Below are 21,271 nucleotides of genomic sequence, written 5' to 3'. Positions count from 1 at the left end.
GTGTTAAGATAGCCTACACATTTCACTGGTATTCTGCCTGTTACTGTTACTTTGTATTTTTAAACAGATTGAAAATTTTCTCTTATTGTATTTAACAAACCAAAACATATAATAGAAACATTAAACAAAGCTACTCTGCTAATTCACACACTTTTTAAAAGTGCACAAACAGTAAATTCCTTCCTTGGACATAAAATACATAGTACAAGTAACTTCCAGGGAGTCTCCCAGTTTTCAGTTTGGTTTTCTTGTCAAAGGAAAGTCTAACAAAAATTTTATACGCTAACGTGAGAACTCAAAAATACTTTAAAAACAACACTAACCAAATTTAAAACTTAATTTGTCAGGAAAATATTTGAAAGCGTTCCATTCCTCCTTCTTTTAACTTATAACTCCTGTTGAACAGGTTGTTGGTAAGACTCCTCCTCATGTCAGATTGGAAGACAATCCTGAGGGCATTCCACTTGGCCAACTTTCTTAGCAATTCTCACATGATGCATGAAATAGTACCATGAAGGGCAACAGGAGACAATCCATGCTATTCCCCAGTAAATAGTACATCACAAGCAATGGAAAAGGGGCAGCGGTTGTGCATGGCAGGGATGGATTGCATCACCTCCATTTGAATTGAAGCACAATCCAGCCAGGCTGCGTGCACACAGCTTGACATTCCAGCCAACAATCAGGGAAATCAGAGAGAGCATGTCTTGCTCTTGAGTGTGATAGATTACCTAAACTCTTACAAATGCATAAAAAATGAACTAAACTGTTTGCTAGTATACACAATGCAATTTTTGTAAATCACTAAATAGCTAAGTAAGAATACAAAGAATAAAATAGCAAAACAAGACTCATCGAAAGACTTTTTTTTTTCCCCTCTAACCAACCATTTTTTTCACAGATATCCTTAGAAGAAACCACCACCAAAACTACAGACCAACTTCAGTACAAATACACAAGGTCAAAACATAGGCTATTTTGAGCAACCCTAAGCACCTTATACTTCCCTTCTTCTGTCTTCCTATTCTTTACATGGACAAAAATCAAATCACAGAGTTTAAGTAACATGCAAAAATACAGAAAACCAACCCTCTTTTAGATGAGCATGGGAATGGTCAAAATATTACTCTGAGAACGTATTCACCTAGCTGCCCTGTAATATACTGGTTATTTACCTGTGTAGTTTGCATGGCTCATCAGAATTATTTTAGCCAATGAGGTAATAGGCCAAAAATCCCTAACCATGTTTTCAAGTAATTTGGTACGCAGCTTCTATGTTTTTATTCATTCTTCTATTTGACAAACTATTATCCATCTCTACCTCCCTCCAAGGTCCTAATACTTCTCACTTGCCAGAAATCTTCTTTCAATTCCAAAGTAACACACATTTCGTAAGAATTTTTACTCTTTTGATGCCTATCTTTCTTCCAACCATGAGAAACTCTGGCTCTGATATCCTTATGGGATAAGCCAGCCAGAATCTATAGGCAGAGACGGAGGAAAGGAAACAGTAGCACTGGTATCATATGATAGTGTTGTGGGTTACTCCTCTTTAATATGGTGATTTCTCTCAGCTCTCATGCACGAAGTGAACACTCTTACTCTCTAATCCATGAACACTGGATAGTATTTTTTCTTCACAAAGGTAACCATATGGCAACCACTGACCTCCAGCACAGCTATTGTTAAGAGAGAGAATATTTCCACACCTCCTCTCTGAAGGTACTAAGGACTAATCTTGGACGCTAACCCACGCTAAGGGATGAATCATTTGCTCGCAGAACAGAGCAACACCTGGGAAACTTACCTTATCGCTGTCTAGCGTGTTCTGTGAGGTTCGTGAGGCAATTGAAATAGTATCAGGTTGGCTGCTACCATCTCCCTGACTGTCCAGGTCCTCGCCGTCTCTGCAAATAATTCAGTTTTCATTACAACATTAGCGCTGTGTGTGTAACGTGTTAGTTCCCTACTTGCAACTCTAAAGAAGGGGCACCTAGACAGCGTGGCAACAGATACCAGCCAGATAAACTAACTGATGCAAAAATCAAATATTCAGCACTTAATTCTTTGTTCTATGCTTTAAGAGAACAGATTCATTTGCTCAAGCTCTACATCACGTAGAATTAAGGCAACAACCAACCAGCCACTATGACAAGAAACTTGCACAGCCATTTAGCCAAAGCTAACAAGCAGAACATTGTCACACATTTTGAGCTCCATGAAAGGAAACCAAGGACCTGAATAACACATGCAGAATTGTAAAAATCTAAAAGGTACAGCTATCCTGTACTGCAGCTCCAAATCCCTTCCGTAATGGCTGAATGTACACAAGTCAGAGACTGTTCAGAGCAGAAATCTGAACAAACTCAGCATTGCAGGAAACTGGAAATTAATTGTAAGGTAAAGCTGGCCAAAATGACTCTTGCTTTTGTCCAATTCACCGAAAGTCATTAGAAATTCAACACTACAGAGGAAAGAGTGCTGTTGTGTACTTGGAGATCTCTGATTATTCTAAATACTACTTACCTTCTTCCTTTCTGTTTTGTTGTTGGTGCGGTTTTGGGGATGTGGATCGGCTCTTTCAATGCTCCTTTCAGATGAATGGTCCTTTCTTGTATCACTTCCCGGATATGTTTGATCCAGTCCTGTTTATTCTCTATACTGGATGCCTTTGATATGCAAAAGAAACAAAACCCCCACAATGGACTACTATAGCTGAGAAGATCCACACATACAGTCAGCTAATAAACACAAAGAGGAAGGCATAAAGAATGACTTTGTGAATCATTTTTGACAACTTGAACAGAGAAAAGGAAATTCAAGCTAGTTGTCTTCATTTTTTATCACCAACACTACTTTACTCTTCTCAACATTATTAATATTGTTCTTCTAAAAAACATTCTATTTTATATCTAGATTTAGATTCCTCTTTCATAACTTGAAGGCTAAAGCCCTGTATGTATCTCATGCAAGACAGGGTGGACTGACTTATATAGATACCTAAAGAATTCCAGTAGTAACAACCTTGAACTTTGGTATTTTAAACTCATGCTACGTTTTAGGTCAATTCTAACTTTATACAATAATCTACTAACACTGAAAGAAAAATTAACCTATACTGCAACCCATATACTTCCACAACACATTTCATGTATTACTCTTCCCACTTCTGAAACACACCTGGAAGCAGAAAGCTAATTTAGGGATTGTATTTTTTAACAACTGCCTACAACATATCATCTGTCTTTTTGAGATACCCTGGAAAAGATGTGATATCCAGCTGCCCAACTTGTAATCTGATTGTTTAATCCAGTTTAACTCTGCACCTGAAATGCTATTAAATATAAACATTATTGCAGATCTAAAAAAATTATTATATATAACTTCCTACTTCTCTTAGATGCTGTCTCCTGAAATAATTTGCTTCGAATATATTATAAATATTTAATATATTATAAATATTTAATAACCAGGGATTCTAAAGGGATGGAGAAATTTGAAGGAACAGATGAACCATTAGGAAAAAGATCTTTGTTTTCTTTTACAAAAAAAAACGTTTAGGAAAAGAAGCCAAACAAAAAGTTTTGTTGTATCTTTTATTTAGGTTTTCATGGAATTTCCTTATAATACTAATGAGCTAAGGAAGTGCTAGTTTCCAACCTTCAAAAACGAACAAATGATAAAAAAACTCCCAAAACCAACAAAACTGTTGAAAAGCTTCATATACCATACAAGTTGTCTAAATATCCTATGCTCAAATTAAAGAAGAGAACAGGAACACCTTCAAGTGATCTTATGTAGAGAGACCTTAAACAAAACCCCTTATACTGCTCTACCCTGGGAGGATCATTTCAGGCTGCAAAGCACTGTCTGTGACATTATGGGAGTGTTAAGACTGAACAAATTGTATTATTCAGTGATGTTACGTTTCATTTCCTTGCACTCACTGACTGCTGTCAGAAAACTAATGTGAGCTCTTCTTAGCCTATAATTTACTAGGAAAACATATAAATTTGAGCGGCAACATGTAAATTTGGCCATTTTTAAGTGGTATTATTGAATAATCACCAAAAATATCTGTGAAAACATAAACAAGTTTAATAGTAGGTGTATTAACCTGTAAATGGGAAGATGAACTTTTTCTCAGCTCAACACAGCTAAGAAATGCAGAAGAAAAGTTTCAAAGATGACGCAGTCCTCAAAATATGTCAAATTGCCTGTTAACTGCTTGCGGTATTACAAAAAGAGTTCTCCAGTTGAAAGAGTAGGTCCCAGGTTACATACCAGAGTCGTGGGGAAAAATGAATTTAGCCATTCTCCCAGCTAGGCAAAGAACACTACTGACACCTGTAACTTCCGCAGACACAAAATGTATAGGCATTGCATGCACTCTCACCCAAAAGCAAGTATCTTCAGAAAAAGTTGTAGCCCACAGAAAGACATAAAATCTTTTGAAGTGTTTTGATTTCTGCATAAAAATATGGGCCATGAAAAACAGTATCACCAACAAGCGGCAATGACTTGAGCGTGAAATGTAACACTGATGCCATGATTTGTCTGTGGCACATCAGTTGCTCCGTCAGCTAGTGGCTGAAGTCTTCAAGACTTCAGAAGTCCATGGGAGCAAACCTCTTCCCACTCGGATTTGTGAAAGGAAGTTTGTTTAATCCTTCAGTAGACCACACAGATTCCCCTCTGCTGTCAAGCCACTTGAGTTAGATGTATACCACATCCTTTCCACACACAAAGGAAAACTATGTCAGCAGCTGTCCCTCTCAAAGCAGGAAAAGTCATCACTTGTTGCCTTCCCACCAAGTATGAACAACAACTACAAGACTTGGTAGAGACTGTACAAGCACATCGGCTAAGATTACCTTGAGAACAATTTTGTTGTCTGAAGTTGGTGTCCTTCCAACCCATAGAGCAAACTTGCAGGGATCTCCTTCTACATGTTCTGTGACACCCAATTCAGAAGTCTGGAATTAAGAAAAAAATTGTTAGGACGACACAGCATTTTTTTTCTCAGAAGCCACAAAAGGATGCTTATATTCTAAATAATTGAGCTCTGCTATTTAAAGAGATTTTTAGAAGCTTAAGGCTAACTCATATGCTAGAGAGAATCCTTTATTCTGGTGGCAGTGGTGGGGTTTCTTCAAAAAAGGAAGAACTGCAAGCTAAACAGTTTTTCCTGTAAAGTAACAATAGACAATAGCATTTATAATCTGAATACCAAAATTGCTTATTTCACATTTTTGACTTAACAATAAAAGCCTTCTAAATCTAAAAAAGGTGCTTGGTAAAAAATAAGTGTTGGCTTCTCTCCTTGTTGACTTCCATCAGGGAACACTCACTAGTTAGTGATTTTTATGTTTTCTCTCAGATAAGATATGCTTAAGAATTCTCCTGATACTTTCTAAAACTCTGATCTCTTTTCTGCCAAAGGAGCCTTTCACAGTGCGTTTCCTTCCCTCTGAAACAAATGAAATAATTCAGAAATGCAGTTTCCCTGGAGAATTTTGCAAGACAGCTACATTAACAATCAGTCTTTGGGAATGTTCTAATGTCAGACCTTAATAGCTAATTATCATCCAAAATGTTTTTCACTTTCCAACTGGAACAACATCTCGATCATGTGAATTGGCTTCCAGTTAAACAATTCATATAGGCTCTGCTCCAAAAAAAATTACAAACTAAGAAACATAGCTCAAACCACAAGAACCCTCACTCCAAAAGACAGCTGCTAAGCATTCTTATGTTATTAGAAGCTGTATTTTTCCCCTCATACACATCATGACTAGCACATACACAGTTCATTACACGAGATGTTGGATATGCAGTACCTGAGTAAAGGTAATTTTTTTCTTGTCTCACACTTTGATGCCAACTTGTTTTGTTGTTTGGTGGTTTGGGTTTGTTTTTTTTTTTTTTCCTAAAAAAACCCCAAGCCAACACATCCACCCTTTCAGCTTTGTCATCTCTTTTTGGTAAAATGGACTCTTCTTCACTGAAATACTTAAAAGCCCGTGATGCGTTTTAAACTTGACTCACTACAACTCCTGTGTGTGTTAAAAAGCTTGTAAAATACTTAATCCAACATTACATTATGTAATTCAAAGAAAATATACCCTACTGCACTGCCCAATATAAAGTCTGAACAGGCAAGATAGTACAATTCTTAACGTTATTTATTTTTGAAAGCCTAGTAAATTTAGAAGCCTTGGTATGCTTGTAAATATTATTAATTTTACAGGGGACAACTGAGGGACAATGCAGCAGAGGTCTGGACAGTAAGGAGTGGCAAAGCAGACATACGTTGTTGACTGTCCCTTTCAATACCGGTAGGCATCAAGTGAAACTAGTGGGAGGGAGTCAGGTTCAAAACCCAACACGGGGAGGTTGGCCTGTGCCCAATATATAGTTGAGCAATACAACTCTTTGCAAAGGACACCGTAAATGATAAAAGCCCGCATGAGGTCCAAGGACAAACTCACGGAAGAGAAATCTGTTGCGGGTTATTGGATTCATAGAAAGCACCTTCAGGTGAGGAAGCCCCTGTACTGCCAAGTTACTGGTATTCTGGCAAAGTAACGCCTGCTTGCCTTGGTCCCATAGCCCTCCTTAGGCATTTGCTTTTGGACACTTTATCTGTTGCCAAAGGAGTTCATTAACATGTTCTTCCACTAATACAAATCATGCCATTGACAATCCTGTGCTGGGGAAATCACGATGGTCATCATGCCCAAAGTAAAGAGAAGAACCTCACTTCTGTAAAACCATCTTCCAGAGGCAGGAGACAGGACAGTGTGCAAAAAAGATCTTTAGCTCAAAACAACACGCACGCTTTCAACAATCTGTCTGAATGCCTTTTCTAAAGATCAGACGATAAGAACTGCTATAAGAGTAAGCTGCGCTACAGGATATTTTGCCAAATAGAATATGAAGACAAAAAGTATGCTTGTATTTTAAAAAGGAGGCACAATGAGACTCTTCAAGATTTCCAGCAGCTTCTCTAGGACCGAAGGCTTTTACTAAATTTCTGCCAGAGGAACTGACGTGACAAGCTTATGGGACCGATTTTTCAGCTCTGTCTCCCCTCCCACGTAATGCCTTGGCAGCTGATGTTACCCTCCAGTACACCAGAAGCTTTTTTTGTATTTCGTGTTCTTGAGAGCACCAAAGAAAGGTGTGATCAACAAAAGAGCTGCAGCTGTGTTACCTGCTAGCTACCTTATATCAGGAAGGAGAGCAAGTGTTGGAAATGAAGTGACAAAATATGCAAAGTAAGATACAGAAAAAAGAGGTTTTTTGAACCAACCTGCTTTACCAGTTTGGACACGGAGGTGGGAAGGGGGAAAGAACAAAGGAAAATGAGCTGAAGCAGGAAGAAAAGGCTCAGTATTTATACCATCTAGACTTAGTCATACAGCCCAATAGGATCAATAGAAAAATAATGTCTTTTAGAGTGGGATTCTGAGAAGTAAAGTGATTTCAAGTACTTGTTCTAAACTGTCTGGTAGAAAAGCTAATCTTGCCTCCAACAGATGCAGAGCAAGCCATGGGAGACCGTCTTCTCACTTGGCTACCTAAATTTACAGAGTGTGAATACTGCTCTCACCCAAGTCATTCAACGAGATAGGAAGGTAAGGATATGAATTCCAGGGTCACATTTTTGTAAAGCATACATGCTATGGATGAGGAAAGCAGGAGTTTATTTTATTTATTTATTTTTAAATGGGAAGAAAAACACTTCCATCTTCACATCCTTTCAATAGACCCGTAAGAGCTATCATTTTATTTACAAGACATTACTGTAAGACTACTTGTCTTAGTAGACATTTTGGCATGAACTTTCCATAACAAGGAGTTCTTGCCTTTCCAGATCAGTATGTGTAGAATATCCACCAAAATGAATCCTTAACATGCATATTACTAGAACAGCAATAGCAAACAAGCAAGATGAAAGCAGCTTGTCAGCTCCTTCCATCCTTCTGCTTTATACAAACAAGCCTTAAAGATCTGGCAATCACACACACACAATTAAGACAAAATTAGTCCAGCCTAATCTTGATTTTCTTTTGTCCTGACACACCAAGATTGACAGGTAGCCTTCTGTAGCTGCTCTCAGCCTACTCTTTCTCCTCAAATACATAACAAAGCAGCAAACAAAAGATTCAGTCTACACATTCCAAGGCTGTTCTTTCAGTGCACTATAATAGTTGTTCAAGTTCTTTGGTCACGTTTAAATCACATGAGCTTAGTCACAGTCTAATCTAGACAGTTTTCTAAATACGATCACTTGTTCTGCCATACTTACGAACAGTTTACTCTTGTAAATGTACTTGCTCCTTCCACTGGAGTCCTTTACTTCTTTACTGAAAACCAAGGACATCTCAAAAAGGAAAAGGTGCCTCTCTCTTCCCTTTCGAATTAGAGTTTTTGGGTCCCACACTTGGAAGGATTCTTGAAGGATGAGCTCTCCCTGAGATTCTATATTTTCATCAAAGCCTAAACACCCAGGGAGAGGAAAAGTTCACCATGAAAAGTTGATAATATGAGGAAATTAAAAAGCACAGCTTCTGTTTATTAAGTGATACGATTATTTTTTTCCCCAAATAGAGACTGCAAAAGATGGGATTCCAAAGAAGCAATACTAAAACCAAGACTTGATTTCAACATTGCAATATACTAAACGTAACTGTAGCTCAAGTCTACGTCTAAATTTAGAGATCCAACTGTTAAGAAGTTTATCAACTCTTCTGGCAATATTTCACCAACAAATGACAGATCTGTCTATGTCAGCTTCTGGTAACCTCTTCCACGATGAAAACGATTTCTCTTATAAGCTTTCTGCCACTGCAGAAAGCGAGAAACTTGCAAGGACACAGAGAGCACATCAGGTTGTTCTGACATCGGCAAGCTCCCAAATGCCACCTTTTCTGGTGGTACACCTTCCCTACCATGTATGCAATGAGCATGCAAACATGTTCCAATAGGGGATGAAAAAAGATGGCAGATTGGAGCTGTTGCCAGGTGATCAGCCTGCCATTGAGTCACTCCAGCACTGATCCACAATAAAGAAATCACAGCTGGATTACTTATCTTGAGGCATAATGTAAAGATGAAGATTGAGAATATCAACAATTTTACTTCCATTGTAGCGGTACGGTGTTCTCCCAGTTTAATACACAGCTTTAGAGCTGCAGAATAGCAGAAATTAGTCTACCATACTCTTCTGAGTGGTATTAAACTGCATATTAAATAGATACCGCTTGCCAATATTCTCTGAACAGAAGAGCACCATCCTTCTCGAGAAAACACGAGTTCTCACTGTTCCAAACAGGGCAATGGCACGGAGAGCATCAGAGGCAAGCTGCATCAGGATGTTCATTCAAAATCCTCCAGAGACATACAGAGGAAATGTGCTCACTCACTATATTTGCCTAACATGGGATGACTCAACAATACATGCATGATTTGTTATAAAACCAACTTATGTTAAAGATTAGGATATTCTCCAGAGTCGCATTCCCAATGTTAAAAGATTATTACCGAAGCTGGTGAGCATTTATACTAACACCATCTCCTGAACAAAACATTTAGAACCAATCCTGCAAACTGACCAACATTGTTATTGATAAAAATCAGGGAAGAAAGGTGGTTTTGAGCATTCACATGATCAAGGATCACATGTCAAACTACGATGAAATTTACAGTAACTTGCACGATACTGGAAATTCTGTGACAAGCTCCATTTTCCTACTAGAAAGCAGAGAGAAAGAAAAGGAGTATTGACTAAAAGCACCTATGAGTCTTTCTTCAGCAACTGCAAGGTAAGGCAGCTCTGCTTCTATCTCAAAAAAATTTAAATGCCAAAGAAAAACACTTTTATTACTAAATATATGATGGCACCATCATACATGGTAACATGCCAATTACAAAACAGATTTTGGCAGAAAGTTGCTCTAAGCACATAGAAGCAATTACATCCAACCTCCACTGTCTGCCATGAACATGATTATGCTGTTCTGGCTAAGGCTCAGGCTAAATTGGCTTATGCTGACATTTTACTGCCAGAAGATACATTTCATTTCAACCAGAAGTCTGTTATGGAACAGGCAGCAAACAGATGTGAAAACGACAAACTTCTTGGAGACAATTATTTGATACATAAATCAGCAAAATCACCTCTAATACACTTAGCGCCTCACATAACGAAGCCAAGGATATTGGTTGGAAAATGTAGCCGAAGCTATCATATCTGACCATTCACCTACTACATTTTAGGTGAGTAGTGGACAACTTTGTTAACCAACGTATTTTTCAAACCTGCAGTGGCAGAGCTATAGATCAGGATGAAAGAACATTTGAAAAATGAACAAAACTGTACCAGTTGTCTGTCACAATTCTTTTTCCTAGACAAGTTTGCATTTTATATACCTCCAAATAAAAGGTACATAAAATACAAACCCAGAGATAAGAAAACGTTCACAGTCATCAGATCTCAACATATAGTAATATAGGAACTTATTAAAGAAAGTTAATCTACAGCATATGACTGAATTGGAAAGCCAGTCTGAATCCTACCTTCCAGCATGCTGAGGTGCATGGCATCATTGGCTCGCTTTGGCACGCTAAGCATCACTTCCAGGCCATCCTTTATCTCACCTTTACCTTCTTCACAGCACGTGAGCAGCTCCTGCAAGACGAGCAGACATGAGTACTCTTTATCACGTATTTCTACATTAATACGATAATACGATAGACAACCAAATAGTACTTCTAACAAGCAAAGAATCATCTTTGACCTGTAAAATCTTTTTGAATTCTTACTCTGCCAATGACACGACAGCATACTTTGCATTTATCATGATCTGTTCTTCAAGGAACAGGCCAAGCTTTCAGTTAACCACCTCTAATTTAAACAAGATCATCTGCTTAATATGAAATCTTTAAAAGTTACATTAAGGACAACGTTTTTTCTGGTAAGCACAGACACAGCTATCAGATGTCAAGGCCCAGAACAATGCAGCTGCCAAGTCATGAAGATGGTGGAAAGCAGGACAGCACAAAAGGACCCCCTGCCTCCCATGCCAGTCTTTGCCTCGCTGCACCGAAGACCAGCTCTGTACTACTGCTGCTAAAAAAGAGGATTTATGCCGTTTCATTTTAAGTATTCCATGAATTACTCTATTCTGGGTTCGCACAGTTAAAGCATCCTACAGACAAAACTTCTGAATACAAACAAGCATTAACTGACGGACAGAAATTACAGAATGCAATATGCTGAAGCGTTGTAGTGGAATTTAGGGTGATGCAGCTCCCTGCCCATTTAACATCCCACAGATATTAACGCAACAGCGCCTGAGCTGATATTCAAACTTCCTCACATCCTTTGAGCATTTGAACAGTATCAAGATAAAAATGTAGCGTATGGAACCAAAAGGGCATGTTATGTTCCTTCTATTATTCAAAAAGCCCACTTAATTCATTCCCTCAGGTTAAATTCCCTTTTCCTTTTTAAAGAGAAAGCCGGGTGATTCTTACTATTATCATCATTACACTATTTTTGTTTAACTGCAAATACCACTATCACAGCAAAACACTACATCACACTTAAATTTTGCATTACAACTCCACAGAAAAGTGAGTGTAACTAAATATTCTCCAGGAGGCACAAGAGACGAGCAGCTTCAATACCATTTGGAAAAAATAAGCAGAACTTCTAGAACTGTAAAAATGTTTCCGCTACCATTCAAGTTATGGACTCTCCACCCTTCCATGTTTTACATCTCTCGTCTTACAGGAGGGGAAAAAAAAAAAGAAAAAAAAAAAGAAGAAAACCCAGCAACCACCAAATTAATCCATTTTACTATGCAGCAAAGCCATCTGGCTCTGCAAACACTGGTGAAACCGATCTATCCCATCACTTCAATTATGTAGCGGCTATAGCATATTTAAATTAAAAAAAAATAATTGTTGGAATAAATACCCCAAAATTTCTGAAACAGCACAGCCTAGAGAATTTCTGTAAGTTACAACTTACAACTTCAGTTGCACCTTTTTGCAAGGGGAGAACAGACAATATGTTTCAGTTAAAAATGACAGACTTGTTTCCATCCAACTTGACCTGAAATAGCCTGCAATGTTTTTCAGAGATTTTAAAAACAACCATCCATGGCAGTTCTCAAGTAAAAAGGGGAGACACAGATCAGTTACAGTACTTTTGTAGGCAGCTATTGCAAAACAAGCAATGCCACCTAACAGAGACCCAGCACAGTTCACGAACACTGCTGCTCAGTCAACAAGACATCTGTCCACTGAGTGAAAGCTCTAACTACAGGTTTCCAAAAGTTTTGTTTATTTTAACAGTTACTACTTACTTGACATTTCCATGCAACGCTACAAGTAACAACTGTTTGTGCAACAGCTGTACAGGTACTCAGTGAGTGTGTGTATATATACACACACATCTACATTAATATATTTTATAAATATTTTATATTATAGTTTTATATAAATAAATCTATAAAATGTATATATTTTACAGTACTTAATACCATAAACATAGCTAATGGCTTGCCAAAATTTGTTGCAGGAACCATTACAAAAATGTGCCTGTCTATATGGCCATGAATTACTTTTTTGCTCTGGAAATGCAAATTATATTTTCTCAGTAAACATTAGTAGAAAGGTATCTTTTTTGATTTACAGAAGTCTGGGCAAAAAGTTACTTATTTATGCCTTCTTTCATTTTCAATGGTCTACTAAAAAACACCGCAGTAATATTTGAGGCTGCCTAGGATGCTGTAGTCTCAGAGTGCAGAGTAAAACAGCCCTCCTGATTTCAGCAAGAGCTTTGCCTTCTTCAGAACAGCAGAATCAGATGAAGAACTTTGAATACTGACCTTTAAAAGAAGCTGGTATTTTGTTATCCTTTGGACAGGTTTGATAAGGTAAGAGGAGATAGAGTTGGCCAGTCCATGTCGTTGTTGTATCTCCTACATGAAAAAAGCGAACATTTGAGGACTGTGAGCACCAACACTCAGATACGGACAGCTTTGAGGGCTATGCAATAATATACATGAACTACAAATTCTATTTTAGCAAGAAGAAATAAAAAAAGACAGGATGACAAGATATTCCAGCCACAGAAAATAGTTGTGTTGTGCATCTGCCTGCTCACTTTATACAAACAAAAGATTATTAGCTCCAAGGGTACCTGTGAAGTGTTTCAACAAACCTAAATACAAATAGCAACGATTAGGGATATCAAACATGTGGCGAGAACTTTTTTTTTTTTTTTTAATTAAAAATCTGTATTTCTTTTGTTACTCGCAAGAGAGAAAAGAAAACAGATTTCAGTGTTCCAGGGAACAGCCAGGACTACCCCAGGAAGGCTGAGGTGAAGGTTTCTTCGCATCACCTGCTAGTATAACTGTTCATGGTCACAGAAAGCATCTTGTCCCACAAGGGGGAGCACGAAATAACATTTTCTAACGAAAAGAAAGAGATTACCGATCACTTCAAAACAAAACGGCCACTTAAAAACAAAAAAAAGAATGTCCTCCACAAAGCTAAAGGAGGAAAATAGAATTAGATGATAGTTAGATGGGATAATTACAGATTTCAAGCACTGATCGTGGTTGAACTTCATGGCCAGTGTTTGCCATTTATCACAGCATGGGATAGATTTTTAACCACATAGTTTCAAACAGCAAGTTACGCACCGCAGCTATAGGCTTTCTAACCATGATTACGGTATCAGAAATTCCCAAGACGGGATACACATGACTTTTTCACATGGTCCAGTGGTGGCATCAATGGAAGCTCTTGAAGTTACCTGTGCACAGAATTAGGTCTTCACACTTCTAATCCACCTTGGGTGGATTAGGGGATGGAGAGCTCTGGATACACTGGTAAAACAGAGGGAGCAAAGGGTGCTCCTTTGGAGGTGGCAGCAAGAACTTACTTCTAACATAGTTTTAGCAGAGCCCTTTGTCATTTTCTAAAATAGTATTTACTAAATTTTTCTTTGATTTTTTTTTTTGGTCATATCTGCCTGATTTCCTGTAACTTACCCGCTCCTCTTAAAACACTGAAAACTTAACAGAGGCTTCACAGAAAGGCCTTACCTCACAGTGTTTAGAATCCCCATCTCCTCAGTGATAGACTTTTGAAATTAACCCCAAGAACTTCAGGGATTTTTTGTTTGTTTTTCATTGCGTCCTTCCCTCTACTTCTACAAACAATTCTAAAAAAAAATCTGTAGTGTCATTACACAGCTAGTGGCTCAGCAGAGTGGAGAAAGAAACAAAAAGGGGTAGAGAGCACTCTAATTGAATCATCTGTAAATACATGTTCAACCAAAACTCATTCAGCGTGGCCAAAATTCCGCCCTAAAGCCTCTGACAGCTGCTACATTTTGGTCCTTTCTTAAGTGGAATATTACACATAGACCAAGTAACCTTGGGACTGAATAAGCAAGGTGGTTGGTTTAGCAGCTCTGAACAACGGCAGTCAACTGAATTACCACTACATACAATTACCATTTAAAGGTGCTCCCAAAATTTAACAAAGATTTCCATCTTTATGACATACAATGCAAACTAAGCACATCAAAATTCTAAGATTTGAAGAATGTGCTTGTGAGAGCTGAAGATTCATGTCTCAGTTGTTACTGCCAGAACCTGCTTCCAGTTCTGAACTGCTCTGATATGTGACTGTGACTTTTTACATTTGATTTGACAGGTTTATGAGACCAACTGAGCAATATAAGTTAACTATGTGAGATATAGGATTGATTTTCTTAAGCTGACACTGAATTGCAGCATTAGTACCAGGAAACTTGCATTTTCTTAAGAAATTAGGCACTCGGCATAACTGCAAGTGTATGATTCAAACTGCCAAGGCATACTTTGAAGGTGGACACAAAGTACTTACATCAAAGTATGCTCCTGCATGTTCTAGTATCAGCTGGGTAGAATCTGGCTTATTTTTACAGTAAGTAACGTACATTTGGAATTTGTCTGCCTGCAGAAAGAAATGCAAATTTACACAGGTTATCAGAAAGCATCATTTCTGTCTCAAGGTTTTTACACACAGTTACCAGAAAACATATCTTCTCTCTCAAGAAATTGAACTATGCAGAATTATTTTCCCATTCAAATAGGCAGCATAAGAAAATACATCAGGCAAGTAAGACTGAAAACAATAGCAATGCATGCAGAAGTCGATTATTTATAGCTAAGACAAAGATACGAAACCCGAATGCAGGTTTAGGCAACTAGCATAAACTTCAAGGGAAGCTAAGCATTAGCATCTGACAGCAGTGCCTTAATTTTTTTCTTCCCCCAGTTAAAGATACATACACTTTTACTCAAATTTGAAGGAAGAGGTACTTTTACAAATTAAAAAGGGACCTGAGAGCAAGAATCCATCCATTCATGCTTCCTATCTCCCTTGTTACTTCTAAATGTAAGTCTGACTTCATTACCCAAGTAACGAAGCAATGTCCAACATCTTCCGGTAACTGTTCATATTTTTCCAGCTCCTTCAGGAATATGCTATGGGTAGAAGAGAAACAAATAGTACAAGGCACATGAAACATTTTCATTAGAGCAGCTGATATTGATCTACTGTCTATGAATAAAAGCTGTTAGAAAACTTGCTGTAATTCATACCAACAGCATGAATTAAAAAAATAAAGAGAACAGGAATAGACAAAAATGTGTAATAACAGAACTAATATAAAATGTAATTCAATACAAATTCTGATGTGAAGATCAGAAATTGATCCAGCAGACATGCAGTTAACACATAAGAGTACACAAAAATTTAATAACTGCTGTTGTTCTCCTTCAAGAAGCTTTCCTACCGTTTCAGTTCCAAGAAAAGCTTAGCCTTCATCTCAAGAGAAAATGGAGGTGACTTGCTTTTTGGATGCTCAGGTTAACAGAAAGCATACAAGTGACTGTAAAATCAGGTTCTGGAATATGGCAGGTATATTTTATTACTGCAAAGAATCAACCCAATAAAAACACCAACGAATTAACAAAGAGGGAAGATTCAGAGCAAGACTTCTGTACACAGATCTGCCTAGGAACCATTCCCAGTAAGAAACATAGTGGACAAGCCTCTTTCATGCTCTGTACTCAAGTAAATGTAACAGTGGTGGGGCACCTCCACAGAAGCTTCTAAGAGCCCTACTCTTTCCCACTAGCAGTCACACATGGAAATCAGGAATGAGGGTTCCGGAGGAATGAGAGAGTCTTAAATTGATGTTTGTGCTATATCTGTATTCTGTTGAGTTCAGTGGTTTCCATCGCTTTAGAGCAACTGGAAAACCTACAGCAAAATTTTAATGTATTCAAATAATTTCTTAAAAGCTGAAAGATGTCCGAGGCTGAAAAAGACAGTTTCTAACAGTGTACCTACCTGGCTGCAGAAAAGCAACAACCAAAACAATTTAGCAATGCGAGAAGAAATCCTTTAGATTTTTTATGGAAAAGCGTCCATTATTCATATGCACAATATTTTCATTAGGAAATCCCTCAGGTCATCATCTGGAGTTAGCAGTAATATGGAAATGGAAGATAAGTCACTCACTTATTGTGGAACTCATAGATTTCCTGCATGTTTCCAAAGATAATGTGTTCTTTGTTTACAATACCAGGTGGGATCTCCTCGACTCCGCTTGTCATTTCCCATAGATATGTCTGCCCAGAACAAAAAAGATGCATGAAAAGTCATGATAAACTCTGAACAGAAGCACCCAGGTATCTGTAAGCATGCATTCCTGGAGAGAAATCAGGGAAAGATCATGCAGCATCATCATCTCCAATTGTGACAGTACCTGTTGTGTCAAATATACGTTGTGATTTTGACAGTAAAAATCCAAGTTCTAAAAGTGACAATTTAACAGTGTCCCTGAGACTTCATAATTTAAAATGCCTAGTGTTCTTGACAACCTCTAATGCTTCAGGATATTCCTTATCAAGGTCATGTCTGCAGTCTAAAAGTTCATGCTTTGTGCAACAGCTAACACTGAACATGACTTGCTTCAGCGTAACAATTACTGGGCACTTTTCCATGGAATCTCTTTGAATTTCTATTCAAAAAGTCAGCTAGTAGCAGAACATGTGATACAGATAATAAGAGAATTAACACAAGCTCTTCTCTACTGCCAGCAAAGCAAGTAAAGTAAACCCCTCCTTTTTCCCTCCCCTCTCTAAAACAAAAGACCCCACACGTTTATGAATTGGGAAAGGAGCAAATGCTGAAACTCAGTACTGACAAAAGCAAAACATAGAGGATGAATTCCGAAGTGGCTGTTATCAGATGTAATTCTAAGTTTCTTCTTAATAGCAGAAAAGATACTTAATTTGGTTCTATGACTGCAAACCACTCATGCTCGGCCGTTAAAGCCAGAAAGAAACAGAAAGCAATGGATTGAATCCTGTCTTCAAAGATTAGTGAAAAAAAAAAAGAAAACTTACATCCATGCATTCCCGGAGGTCTCTTACGTAAGCCTTTTCTGTCTGAATTAGCTCAGCCATAATGAACCTTAGGTGACAACAGAAAGAATAATCAAATGTCAGTCTGCTAGGTCATTATGAATGCATAATAACCAGAATGCATCTTTTTCCTCATCAGCTTTTGCTTTTTCCACTGCTGCAAGAAAAATCTGAGAATTGAAACGTGAAGAGACACAACAGATGAAGGAAACGTAAAAGGTAACATCCCTCCATTACTAACCAGTGCAAAAAGAAACGGGGAAGGAGATGCAATTTTTTCTCAAATGCTTTTCACTTGCTACAGTCATTTAACTGTTGTCCTCCCTCCTCCCCTTACCCATTTATTTCACATTATTTCTAAAAAGAAGAAAAGCAAGTTAAAAGAAGTCTAACATAGCTCTGAAAGTTTAAGATTCTGACATGCTAGAATTATCTGTGAGAACGAGCATGTGAATAAATGGCCATAGGACCTATTGAGTAATATCACCCTTTTTTTACCATTCCAATTTCTAAGCTGCCAGACAAGCCAAGACAGTTGTTTCATTATCAGGATTGATTTATGCATTCTCATTGATTAAAAAGAAATAAACTTATTACTCTTTCCTGCGGGCAGACTTTCGTTTTTCTTCATTAAGCTCATGAGCAGCATCGCGCAGTTTCACCTCTGACCCAGGGACACTGGCTGGGATTATATCCAGCTGCAAGCTTTTGCTCTTTATTAAAGAAAGGAAGAATTGATTAAGGAAGGAGACCGGAGAAAACGATAGCTAAAATCAAATGCAAGCAAAGCTTGTTTGTCTGTCATCACACTCAAATTTCTCTTACCGATTTATTGGAATCGGAGGAAATACCCAGCGCTTTCTCTAAAGAGGTCCTGTATTTCTCCATGCGCAGGGAAAAGTCTCTGTACCTCTTATCCACTGCTGTGACACATTTTTTAATCTCTGTTGCATGAGCATGCCCTTTTTCACAAAAGCCATCAGCCAGCTGTATCAACAACTTCACCCTCTCTTTGGTTTGCTATGAAAACAGGAAAATATCGGACAGTTAGCAGCTCTACCTGTCATGAAGGGGGTCATTTTGCTTAACCTGCTCCTAAGTGCAGTCGGAGAAGCCATCAAAGGAGCTAGCTTCCTCCGCTCTCTTCCCAGAACTCCTTTAAACAGATACCTTTTTCCTAATAAAAATAGCATAAAATGAATATAGGTTTCCTAGTGTTTTATTATTACATGACTAGAAGCAAGTGATTTTTTGTTTTTCTTTCAGAAATGTGCTCCATAGCTAACGCAGAGATGAAATTCTGCTAGGCAAGCTGAAAAGAGCATGGGTATTCTCCTCGCATCAATACAACAGGGTTTCATGCCAAAGAGGATATTTTGTTTATTACCACTGAAGCCCTGGTATTGGACCTGGCCCACAGTCTCAAGGATCTACCAACATGTAGACATCACTGAAGTGCTGAGATGGAGATAAGTCTGCTCACATGCTTTACACTTTAACGAATTAAGACTATATTCTTCAGGTCTTTTTTATATTATGTTTTGTTGTCATACAGTTGTTTGAGAGAAACTAAGACAGCAAGTAGCCACCACCAAATCTGTAACTAACTGCTTTTCCCAATTAACAAGCTGCCCAAGACTATGCACTTTCTTTCATGTATATCATAAATCATCCACACTGGGAGAGTTTATACCTCCACTTCTTTCTCTCTCTGTTACCATGTCAGAGTAAAGCGTACTGTCAGGGCCCTTGGTAACAGGGAGTTAAGCAAAACAGTCAATAAAAACTTGACTCTTATGTCAGTTGGAAAATAAATAGTGGTTTGTTTTTTTTTTTTTTAAATTCTTTTTCTTTCCTGATGGTTCCTCAACTGAGCAGTTCTTGTCACTACGGAATTAGCAAGGGCTTGTGCATCCTCCCAACAGGTAGCGAAACGCCAAGGGAGTGGCACTAACAACATCCTTTCAGAAGGGGCACCCACGTCATCTGCTGACTGGGAGGAAACAAGGCGGGCAGCGGTGCTCTGCATGCTGGAAGGCATCCAGCAGAACAAAGGCTGGAACAAAACTCGGAAGAAAATCCTGGTTTGAAAAGCAAAAGTGATCTCTGCTCTTTCTGTTTGTTTGTTTTTTTTTTTTCCTCCCTTCCCACATGTCCCATGATCAACTCCATCCCCACAACTCTTCTCTTTTGAGGTGGTCCTTCAGACAAACGAACACTTGCTTACTGTCTCGGGCTCTGTTATTTCTCTACGAAGACTAGAGAGCCAAGAGGCGGAAACAGGTTTGAATAAGTGACAAAACAAAACACAGAGACGAACAAGGCTACATAAGCTCAGGTACTTCAGTCACGCACTAGTTGCCTGTCTTTCACATGCAAAAACTGGTAAGCCTCACAAGTGACATCTGCATCTCTGTAGAGGCCTCCAGAGATCTAGAAGAACATAATGCTGCCATGGCTCAAAAAGGTACAGCAGAATCACAGAGTACTCTAAGAAAAATCAGTAACCTAACAAGTAAAGCTTTGATTTCTCTACTGTTTTCTAATTAAATCACAGATAAATAATAATATGCCTTGTTGTATTTTATATCCTAAATGAACGTGCAGTAATCCACAGACATGAGGATATGAAAGCAAAAATTGAAGGCCCTGCAAGGTTTGTAGGTTTTTTAAAAATATTTTAAAGTTATCTCGCTATGATTCTGTCATGAGAAATCAACAACACATAGGACTGATGAAGCTCCAGTAACAGTGATTATCTTCTGATTATCTTTTGGTTTATTCTGTTCCCAGCAGAAATACAGAGAGAAAGCCACTGCAAGTAAACAAATCTTGAGGTTTTTTTGGGGGGGACGGGGGGAATTTGAGTTGTTTGGGGTTTTTTTAATCTTACATAATTTTATTTATTTATTTTACCTTTGCTGTGATCTGAAATTCTTCATGTTCTTTTAACAGCTCTTGAGTGTGCTGGATGCTGGAGCCAGTGGAAGTATGTGTGGATAAATAAAACTCTCCATTATCATGAATCCATTCCAGAGCCTAAATAAAGCAACAATGAAGGAAAATGAAGAGAGAAGGCAATGTACTTTTGCCAGTAGAAACCATCTGTAAACAGTATTTCACAAACACAGATTGGCCACAGGTAAATGTTACTCTATGTCACTTGTGGCAATCATCTAATACCTCTACAATATCCAACAGTTTGTAACTCTGAAATAATTCACTTAGTCTGTTAAGCAATGCTTAAAGAATTAAACAACTGACACATGAATCTGAACACTTCAGGGAAATCCACTACTACAGGACTATAGCAGTCCACTATTGAAAGGTTCTAACTGACTACGTCCACATACTCCCCAACTGAGCAAAAACAAAAAAAAATCACTTTTTTGGTGCAACACAGGACAGCTGTACTCAGAAACATGCATTTTCCAACTTGTAAAAATGCATGTAAGACTGCCAAATATGTAGGCTAAACTTTCCAAGCGTATAACTATCATTTCACTCTTTAGTTGACATGTATTCCAGCCTCACAAAAGTACGGTCTGTAGTTACATGTACTCCTAGAAATTAAAGCTGCAGCAGAGGAGGAATGGTGAGATGTATCAGTTAGAGCACTTAATGTATATATAGGTAGTAAAATACAAGAACTAAGAACTGCAAACTAAAATTGTTTCCCTTCCACGTCCTGGCACCTTACTCTCTCACTATTATGAACCAGGCTGATCCACGTTATTATCTACGTCTTACCCACATTA

At 38.1% G+C, this 21,271-nt stretch overlaps 1 protein-coding gene across 1 annotated transcript in view; it reads right to left on the bottom strand.

The window, feature by feature from the left end:
• Positions 1–21,271, bottom strand: part of TRIO (trio Rho guanine nucleotide exchange factor) — a 255,876-nt gene that overhangs the window by 75,338 nt on the left and 159,267 nt on the right. Inside the window, exons 21-33 of the mRNA XM_010571449.1 lie at positions 20,430–20,552; positions 18,339–18,533; positions 18,111–18,226; positions 17,496–17,562; positions 16,606–16,715; positions 15,494–15,563; positions 14,941–15,030; positions 12,906–12,998; positions 10,585–10,696; positions 8,315–8,505; positions 4,875–4,976; positions 2,527–2,669; positions 1,808–1,907 (exon numbers count right to left, since the gene is read on the bottom strand). Of these exons, the coding sequence (XP_010569751.1) occupies positions 1,808–1,907; positions 2,527–2,669; positions 4,875–4,976; positions 8,315–8,505; positions 10,585–10,696; positions 12,906–12,998; positions 14,941–15,030; positions 15,494–15,563; positions 16,606–16,715; positions 17,496–17,562; positions 18,111–18,226; positions 18,339–18,533; positions 20,430–20,552 (1,512 nt within the window). The remainder of the gene's footprint in view (positions 1–1,807; positions 1,908–2,526; positions 2,670–4,874; positions 4,977–8,314; positions 8,506–10,584; positions 10,697–12,905; positions 12,999–14,940; positions 15,031–15,493; positions 15,564–16,605; positions 16,716–17,495; positions 17,563–18,110; positions 18,227–18,338; positions 18,534–20,429; positions 20,553–21,271) is intronic.

Source organism: Haliaeetus leucocephalus, unplaced genomic scaffold (genome assembly GCF_000737465.1).
Source record: "Haliaeetus leucocephalus isolate CR32 unplaced genomic scaffold, Haliaeetus_leucocephalus-4.0 Scaffold328, whole genome shotgun sequence".
NCBI classification, from domain to species: Eukaryota; Metazoa; Chordata; class Aves; order Accipitriformes; family Accipitridae; genus Haliaeetus; species Haliaeetus leucocephalus.
Note: the sequence above shows the minus strand (reverse complement) of the source record. Positions and strands in the feature narration are given on the sequence as shown.